Source organism: Oryzias latipes, chromosome 17 (assembly GCF_053564925.1).
Source record: "Oryzias latipes strain Hd-rR chromosome 17, Olatipes_Hd-rR_3.1".
Classification (NCBI taxonomy): domain Eukaryota; kingdom Metazoa; phylum Chordata; class Actinopteri; order Beloniformes; family Adrianichthyidae; genus Oryzias; species Oryzias latipes.
This window is the reverse complement of record NC_136253.1, coordinates 20182678-20191710: the sequence shown is the minus strand read 5'-3', so window position 1 is coordinate 20191710 and position 9033 is coordinate 20182678. Positions and strand designations below refer to the sequence as shown.

At 39.9% G+C, this 9033-nt stretch overlaps 2 protein-coding genes across 3 annotated transcripts; one reads left to right on the top strand and one right to left on the bottom strand.

Annotated features, from left to right (window-relative positions):
* The first annotated feature begins 83 nt into the window (after positions 1–83).
* Positions 84–5196, top strand: LOC101174375 (uncharacterized). Its single transcript, XM_004078985.5, has 5 exons — positions 84–250; positions 2152–2358; positions 2989–3249; positions 3331–3497; positions 4301–5196. The coding sequence occupies exons 1-5, from the start codon at positions 184–186 to the stop codon at positions 4343–4345; spliced, it is 747 nt and encodes a 248-aa protein (XP_004079033.1). The 5' UTR covers positions 84–183; the 3' UTR covers positions 4346–5196.
* Positions 5197–5540: 344 nt separating this feature from the next.
* Positions 5541–7095, bottom strand: mgst3a (microsomal glutathione S-transferase 3a). Of its 2 annotated transcripts, none has more exons than XM_023965361.2 (6): positions 6955–7095; positions 6636–6762; positions 6480–6553; positions 6300–6357; positions 6090–6162; positions 5541–6008 (listed from the first exon to the last, which is right to left on the bottom strand). In XM_023965361.2, the coding sequence occupies exons 2-6, from the start codon at positions 6750–6752 to the stop codon at positions 5872–5874; spliced, it is 459 nt and encodes a 152-aa protein (XP_023821129.1). In that variant the 5' UTR covers positions 6753–6762; positions 6955–7095; the 3' UTR covers positions 5541–5871. The 2 variants fall into 2 exon arrangements, with proteins under 2 accessions (XP_023821129.1, XP_004079031.3); XM_004078983.5 differs by having other exon boundaries at positions 6931–7053.
* Positions 7096–9033: the final 1938 nt, after the last annotated feature.

Here is a 9033-nt window from a genome sequence, read left to right as displayed (position 1 = left end):
ACCCACACCGCCATCCGCGCTCGCCCATCTCTTTCAATTAAAGCCTCCGCGTGTGTTTCCGCTCTGGCGGCCACACCCACGCTGCTCTTCTGCCCGACTCCCCCAGGATATTTTTAGCGCTGATGAGGCGCCCCGTCGATCCACGTAACGGAAACATCAGATCGAGAGACCAGAGCTTCCGAGATGAGACCGGAGGTTCGTTTGGTGTTCGGCGCGTTGGTGGTGATCACCGGATCCCCGCAGGCAGCAGGTAAGAGGCGGACGGCGGAGTTCTGCCACCCATCTGCCGGACCCGGAGATGCTCTCTGCCGCCTGAAGGCCCCAGTCATGCTGACAGATTTTTCCAGAACTTTTCAAATGTATCATATGATGTAATCATTCTGGGATAAAAATAAAACAAGGTCTTAAATTTGATCTGGAAAAAGGATTAAAAACATTTGGTTAGGCTTCAAATTTCATTTTGAATGAACTTTTTGTTATCGTTGATGTTGTTTAGGCTCCGTTGTTAAGAATTTGTCTCTTATTTTCAGTTTTGTGTGTCATTTGCATCATAGATGATTAATTAAAAGAAAATCTGTCATTAAAACTGAACAAGTAAACCAAGCAAAATAGTAGTAATAATAATAATAATGAAGACAATAATGCTAAATTTAAATTAAAAAAAACAATAAGATCAATAATAATAATAATCTGTGCTTGGAAGGTGCCCTAGGCTCTATGTTGATATTTCCACCTGGTGTGGCAAATTATTAATTTATTTTTAAATTGATTTTATTTATTTTCTCATTTTGCTGATTGCACAGTTGAAAGCTAATACTGCTCCGTGATCTTGCTTGGGGGCGCTTCCGCTTTGCAGCATCAGACAGCTGACCTTTTCTGTCAGCAAAGGTTTGCAGTGATTGAAAGAGAGCGTGCAGACTACTTTACAAGTTGCTTCAGTCCTGAATTTGTAGTAGAACCAGCAGAATAATTCGTTTTGTGTTTTTGCATTCTGAAATGCAGATTTTCGATTCCACACAGACCCCCCCCCCTCCAAAAAAAAAAGGCCCACTGTAAAGTGAGAACATTAGTGTTATGAAAGAACACGCAGATGCAACAGTTTGCAGCTGATTCTTTGTTTTGGTGTTAAGAACATCAAATGAATGAAGTAAAATATCACAACTAAACATGTATCCTCATAGGGATGCCCTGTGGAACAGTGGTTAGCACCCTCGCCTCACAGTGACCCCAAAAGAGTTAAGAAAATGAATGAATAAATGAATGTGTCCTCCCACTGGGATTTAAATTAGACAATAAGGTTTACTGATTGTTTTAACCACAGACACAACAGTAACCAGGTTAATTCAATAACCAGTCAATAACAATAACCAGGTTACTTCATCAGACTCCTGGCAGGGTGACACATTTTCTGCTATAAAAAGCAGCTTAATGGCAAATCCAGCTTGATATTGAGCTTTGATAAGAAAGCTGTTTCCTCCAACAAACACAACTACCACAGTTGAGCTTTGTGTTTGTCAAAAATAAATAAATAATTGTCTAACTTAAATTAGTAAATGCCATTCTTTGAAGCCCAAAACACTCTCCTTCAGCCTTCTTGTAAATCCAAGAGGTTCCAGGGTGACTTTCGCTAAGCAGCACAGCAGACGCACTTACAACTGGATTTTAGCCTTTAAATCCCTTTGGATGTAAATGTATAACATTTCACAGAAAAATGTAACTGTCAAATAACTATAGGTATCTCTAAAACATTCAGGATTCTTATGGAATAAAAGAAAAAAGGCGTGTTGTGACCACTGAATAAACTGCAGAGTTGAGTGTCTTGGTTGATCTTAAACCTCCTTCTGAGTTTCCAGCTCCTACAAATACAAGGGGAAAAGGTTGAATTGGCTCCTCGTGAAGTACTTCAAAAACAAACAACTGAACATCAACTTAAGTTGATCAGACAACATTATAGGACAAACGCCATCATGTTACTCTGAAAAAGTTAAACTCTTTCAGCACAAACTTTGGGAAAGACTTTACCTAAAAGATTTCTTCCTCCAGACATTTACTGCGTTATAAAGGCTCAAGATGTCTTAGTTAATAAGGTTTCAATACTTGTACCCCATAAAAATACCACATCATGAATAATTTCAGTATTTCATTTCACAGATCTGCAGCCTCCCGCCCCCACCTTGGCCTTACCCCTCAGCCATGAGACTTCAGAACCTACAACCGCTCCCCCAGTGGAAGGTTCCGTCCATCCAGAGAGTCCCACAAACGAAGAAATGACCGCTAATTTCTCCATCTCAAACCACACAGTAGCTTCACCAACTTACTCTGATACAACTGCTCACCCTGACGCCCAATCCCTCTCAGGTAATCACTCCCAAATGAGTCCACAAGTCTATTACTGTCTCTGTTTGTGTAATTTCTCCCGTCCCATCTCTTTACATTGTCTTATAAGTACCTTAATTCAAACTTCCCCATAAATTCAGCGTGTTTTCAAACAGACTGTCCTCTCACGACCTTCTGACTTCCTGGCTGAGAATGCATGACCAAACTTCACTCCAAAGACGCCTTTTTATAGCTTAGATAAACATTGTCAGCTGATGTCAACGGGCTCTTTTAGCTGCACAGAAATAACAGAAAGAGGGTATAAGAGTGCTCACAATGCAGCTGTTCATGTCACTTCCTGTCCCTTAAGGACAATTTGGAGGTCATCACTCGGAAAAGTGTTTCTATCAAATTTTAAGCTTTTAGCTTTGTGAAATGAACCTGTAAACTAATCTTACTTCTTTATTTGGAACAAATCTGAATATGACTTAGAGACAAAATGTGTTAAATAGACATTCACATTAAATATTGCTGAATAGGAAATGAAATCAAGTGAAGATTGGACGGTGCAGATCAGCATTTACTATCAGAAGTGTTAAAGTCTTAGTAGCAGGGTTGAGAAATCTCTGCCTGCTCTGTGTGGACCTGAGCAGCTCACATCCTCTCTTTCAGCTGCTGCAGACAGCCTTTCATCCACGCTGACCTCTCTGAGCTCCACCTCTAAACAGGCCCCGACTGCTGAGGGCAGAACCCTCTTGAGCATCTTTTCATCTCAGTCAGTCGCCATGGCGCACAGTTCCACCCCCCCCACCCCCACACAGCCATCAACAGTATCTGCAGCCTCCAAACAAACCCTAACCACAGCGATAGGTCAGGCCTCAGCAGGGCCGACGCACCAGGATGTTCCATCTGAGCTGAATGTCGGAGATGAAGGTGAGAACACTCTTTTCAGTCGTTCTACCTCCAAAATGTACCTTTTAACTTTATCCACATTCAGTTCATTTCCTTTTAAAGACCTGAGGGGTTTCCACCTCCACAAAAACTCTCCACTTGATCCCCTGCTGGCTGGCCTGCTCTCGGTCTTCATTGTCACCACTGCCGTTGTCTTCATTGCCCTCTTCCTCAAGTTCCGTCAGCGCATGAATCACCCGGAGTTCCACCGTTTGCAGGACCTTCCCATGGTAAGATGAGGGACAAAACCAGTTATTTAAAATCATGTGACGTTTAATCTATGAAACTGAGTGAAAATATATTGACTTATAGTTAGGACATAATAAGTTGGAATTTACCTGCAGTTACACCAACTCACCACTACATTAGCTTCAATAGAAAGTGGCAGCAGAGAGCACTCACAATTTCAAAGCAATTTCATTAATTTTCAACGTGATGTTTTGTGATGCCATCTTCAACACTTCAAACTTGACTTATTCGGTATTAATAAAAAAAGCTTAGTAGCAAAGGTGGTTTGATTAAGCTTAAATATGCATTAACACCTAACCCCGTAATTGTAAATAACATTTTTGGTATTTTACGACATTTGTATTGAGAATCAGAACTACTCCGTATAATGATGCTTTCACCTCCGTGCTACATAGTCAACAACTTATTTGTCCCTCCTTGTATATAAAAAAAACATGGTTAAAGATCTCTGCCTGGTGCAGATTTAAACTGTATTTTGTTATTGTAAGATTTCTGCAGCGTCATTTTACTCACTACGTGACCTTTCAACTCATGTTATTTAAAAAAAATCTTTATTTTTGTGTGGTTAATGTTCATCTCTTTTAGTTTTTTCTTTAGAAACATACTCCCAAAGCTCCTTTTCCACAGTCTATTTCACCTTGATCAGTATAAAGACTGCATGCTCTCTTGGTGTATTATCACCTATACATGTACTATATAAATAAATGACAGTAAACGTCGAGCTGTTTGTTTCTCCTCTTTCATTCTCTGACACAGTTGGTCTTTTTTCCCTGGTTTCTTGCAGGATGATCTGATGGAGGACACGCCACTCTCCAGATACTCCTACTGATGGAAACATGTGGTTCTCATTGGTGCTCACTCCATGCATTTGAAACAACAGCTGAACAGGCCCTTTAGATGTGAGGAAAAGCTTTCTATGAAAGGCAGCAGCATCAAGAGTCAAAAGTTTGCATCTGTGGATGAAAAGAGTCAGTATCGACCCAGCTACAAAGGAGTTTCGTAATGTAAATCCTTTAAACTGAGATTCCAGCTCACGTTAACATTCGTCCACATTCCCTTTGTTGCTCTGGAGACTGTCAGGAACCTGTTGCTGTTGTTACAAACCAACAGAAAAAAAGGCACAGCTGCTGCTGCGTTGACTGTCTCCTCGTGAGCACTTTAATGCACCACAAATGGTCATACTGCCCCCTAGGGGACAGGTAGGGTAGTGTTCACTTCTGGTTAATAAGATCAGATATTTACAGTAAACAGAGCGACATGCAGCCACAGACTGGATATGTTAGATTTTTTAAGGCCTTCAGGGGGGGTTTGATGACCAAATATGAATAAGTGCACTTTCGAACTGCTGCCTTAAAGGAAGTTGTAAAGACAACTTCAGAATAAGAGAAAAAAATGAGACAGAAAGGCTAACAGAAAATACTACTTCAGAACATTTATCCAGGTTATGTGACAAAATCTAGTGCTACAGCTCTGAATGCTATAACCTATAAATGTATTAAACCTGTATAGTCCTAGTTTGACAGTAGTGTAAAACTTGAAATTATAATTTTTGCGAGGAACGTTGCTCAGATGTCTCATGAAAATGTTGGTTTTGGAGCTTTTGACCTGGTGTCACTGGAAGCGCCGACAGTGGTGTGGGATGGAACGCCACTGAAATGTGAGAATAAATATAACAATGAACTTGGTTGGGTGTGTTTTAAATGCCGGGCGTAAAAAAAGTGTGGGCGAGGTTCCAACTGTTGAATCACTTTTGTCGAGTGTGATTGAAGGGTTACGAGTCCCTGGGACTGATGGCTTAGAGAGTTAATGATCTGGCCCAGATATGCAACGTGGACTTTGAGCAAACCCTCAATAATAATAAAAGACGAAGAGAAAAAAAAAAAAAAAAAAAAAATCGATTGCAAACCACTCCCTGCATGCACAGAAACACACCTGTTAAACACAACTATAACACATGTCTACAAACCATATTTTATATTAAAAGTAATCCATGGGGTTGTGAGGAATAATAAAAAGAGAGTAGAGGCAGTCATGGAGATTTTTTTATTTAAAAAGTTACATTTTACTTGTTTTCAGCTATGCATAATGTCAAAACTCTTGTTGTTCAGGTTGATGAATTATAAAGAAAAGGCATCACTTTGAGTGTAGAAAGGCATTTAGGAAGTCAAAGGATCCCCTGCTGATCTCTAAACAGGCAGTTCCTTTTTTTTTCTGTTGTTAGGAACTGGTCGAATCAGCTGACTTCAATTAAACATCTCTCTGCTCAAACATTCATAGGACATACAATAGTAAAAGTGTCATCAAAGGATTAAATGATTGTGCTATTAGAGCATAATAGTGCATTCATTCTCGGTTTTACGCCTGAAGCCGACGGAAGGGTCCGAACCGTGGTCCGTCGTAGCCCAGCATGTGGGTCCCGAAGCGGAGAGTGGTCAGCATCATTCCCAGTAAAGCCCAGGTCCCGAACGCCCCCCTCATCCTTTTCTTGGGGTCTGGTAGAAACACAGACAGTAGCGTAAAATTAACACAAAATAAGAAAAGCTATAAAAGTGATAGAATAGGAATTATTTTACCTCCTGTAGCGTAGCCATGCGCATACACTTCTCTACCTACGATCCACACCATTCCTAATCCACTGACAAGGCGCTGAACAAAGAACGAACAAAGAAGATGAACAATGAACAAAGAAGTTTAACAGATGAACATGCTTTTATTTTGTAAAACAATATTTTAAATCTGACAGGAGGCCATTGTTTTAGGAGTGGTGTACAAACTAAACTTACAGGACAATGCAAGCCGCCCACTGCAAGGCAGAAAAGAAAGGCGGGGTAAAGCTCCAGGCTGGTGGGAAGGAACAAAGGCGTCAACTTTCACCTGCTTCACTTTCAACTTACAACTGATATTATGCCACATGATGATTATTAAAATGAAACATTATTTTATGCAGTAGCTTTAATACCTACGTGTTCTGATGAGCTCGCTGGATGCAGTTGAAGATGACCCCAGTTTCTGGGTCATCGCTGTACATCTTAGGATACTGCAAAGTCACGGTTTTAGAAAGGCTGGTGTGAGTTTCAGTTCTGCTAGGAGAGCAGAAACAGGCAAACACTGCTGCTCACCGGGACGTTGTACTTCTTCCGAGCTTTGCCAACTTTGACAGCCAGGTGTCCCACCATGATCATGCTGGCGAAGCCTGTCAGAACCACGTATCCATACTCTTTGGAAAGGACAACCATCTCGGCAAACCTGTCGTCGGTGCAAAGAGATAGATGGCTCGGTAAGAAAAAGCTGGCGTTTCAGCCTTTTAACACATTCGAAATCCTTCATTTCCTGTATAAAAACAAAGTGCTACTAATACGGGTAGAATGGTTTAGCTGCAGCGAAATGTCGTTTACATAAATAAAATCAAATTACCAAAAAATAAATGCGAGAATTTACCCAACAGTGAAAGCTAGCCAAACCGCTTTGACCGTGGAGAGTCAGTGGGCGCGCGCGGAGGACACTGAAGTTTCCTTGTTGAGCGCGTGGACGCTTCGTACGTAATTGCGTAATGAGTGGGCGTGGGGTGTTACCTGTGGCCCAGTATCCCTCCTTTAGTATATTTCGACATATTTTTTTCTTTGAGGTTCATCCTCTTCTTCAGTAATTATTTATGAAAACAATACTATATACTATGCCGCTATAATCCAGTGAAAGCGATTTGTATGATCGTACAATGACATTTTTCTGCCGTATTATTGGTGCAACATGGGAAAATTTCCCGCATCCCCAAATCCGGAACTACAGGTTTGATTTACATACACAAACTGGCTCATGTGATAAATTTAATAAATCTTTTGAATTTACCGCTACTTAGAGGACTTTTTGCCTTTCACTTGGTTTTTGCCCTCTACATAAAGTTTTTTTTTAAATATATTTTTTAAAAGTAATAATATTAGTAATATGACCACAATTACCTATTTGACATTCAGTCAGACATGTGCCACTCCCAGGTGCAAGAAGGCACAGCTCCTCTCACTGTCCAATAGAAATGGAGCTGGTATGCTTATTCTGGCTGGAATAAAGGTCACAACATCATAAGTGCAACGTTTTTGCTTTAATTGACAAAAATCAATGAAAAACAAAAGCAAAAGTGCCTGCTTTGCATGGCTTGGCACAGGAAAGTCAACCCCATGGAGGGTGTACCCTGCCTGACAGGCTCCGGCATCTCCGTGACCCTGAAAGGGACAACGGGTTTTAAGAAAATGGATGGATGGATGTTTCCTGATAGACATATTTATTAATTTTGTAGCCCTAAAGCAGGAGTCTGCAAACTTTAACATTAAAATAGCCATTTGGATCATTTTCTTACTGACCAAAATGTATGGAAGCATATGTGTCTCATTATTCAAAATAAAAGTCAATACTGGAAAGGCTTTTTCATTTTCACTCTGAAGCTGTGCTCATTGACTCCAAAGTAAAATGAAAAATTAATCCTCCAAACCGCTTTTTCTTTTTCTTCAACATTGCTCGTTCTGTCACTTAATTAAAATTATAAATAAATTGGTATTTGACATTTCAGTTTCAAAAAATTCTGTAGTAATTGTGTAGCAAAATTCAAATCTTCATACAGTAAATCCTTGTTTTTCGTTGGGGGTTACGTTCCAAAAAGAACCCTTGATAGACAAAATCCATGAAGTAGAAACCTTTATTTAATTTTTTGACAATTATCATACAATTAAATACTCTATTATACATTGAAAAGAAAGAACAAACCATTTTACATTTAAAAGAAACTTAAAGCTTGGCTCTGCTGTTAAGAAACAGTATTTAGGAATCGACTCACACCTGGAGCCAGCTCAGGCACAGGAACTTTGCCACTGTCGCCATCCAGACCGGGACAACAATGGGGTCCTCTCCACAGCTGTGAGGCTGCAATGACAAACTCCAGCCACCCCCACAAGGGCAACAACTGTAGCAACAACCACTGACCAAACCAGCAAGCCCTGGTAGAAAAGATCCCCACAGGAAACACTGTGGCTAAAATCATAGCATCATGTTAAAGAGCAGCATGTGACCTCAGGTTACAGATCCCTGCCCTAGAGGAATAAAGATGAATTGAATAATTGATCTAAATTATTCATAATTCTACTTCCTATATTCTTTCTCATTGTTAAAAGTAAAATTTGAACTCCTAGTGGCATTAGACACACGTAAAAATTAGAGCAATATGATTTTAAATAAAATCTTTTTGGTTAAAAACAGATGAAAAGTGTTGCTGTGATCAACAGTTCCTTGTTTTCAAAAGTTTTATTTTAAACCTTTCCAGATTCACACAGAATGATCAGAGTGGTACACCTCTGACTAACAAACGTTACCACAGTTTGAAAGGGATAAAAAAAATAAAATCATGGAAAGGAATCTTTTGAACATGACCTTTATAAGTTTTTCTATGTGCAATAGAGAGTCTAAATGGCCTCTGTTTTTATTCCAGCTTTCACTGAAAACTTATTTTTCCTTTTGTTGCTTCTGGATTCA

Coding starts and splice junctions, on each gene's coding strand:
- LOC101174375 (XM_004078985.5), top strand. CDS start 184: ATGAGACCGGAGGTTCGTTTGGTGTTCGGCGCGTTGGTGGTGATCACC. Junction 2,359..2,988: donor TGACGCCCAATCCCTCTCAG/GTAATCACTCCC, acceptor CCTCTCTTTCAG/CTGCTGCAGACAGCCTTTCA. Junction 3,498..4,300: donor GTTTGCAGGACCTTCCCATG/GTAAGATGAGGG, acceptor GGTTTCTTGCAG/GATGATCTGATGGAGGACAC.
- mgst3a (XM_023965361.2), bottom strand. CDS start 6,752: ATGGTTGTCCTTTCCAAAGAGTATGGATACGTGGTTCTGACAGGCTTC. Junction 6,163..6,299: donor TGGGCGGCTTGCATTGTCCT/GTAAGTTTAGTT, acceptor TTCTTTGTTCAG/CGCCTTGTCAGTGGATTAGG. Junction 6,009..6,089: donor GCATGGCTACGCTACAGGAG/GTAAAATAATTC, acceptor TGTTTCTACCAG/ACCCCAAGAAAAGGATGAGG.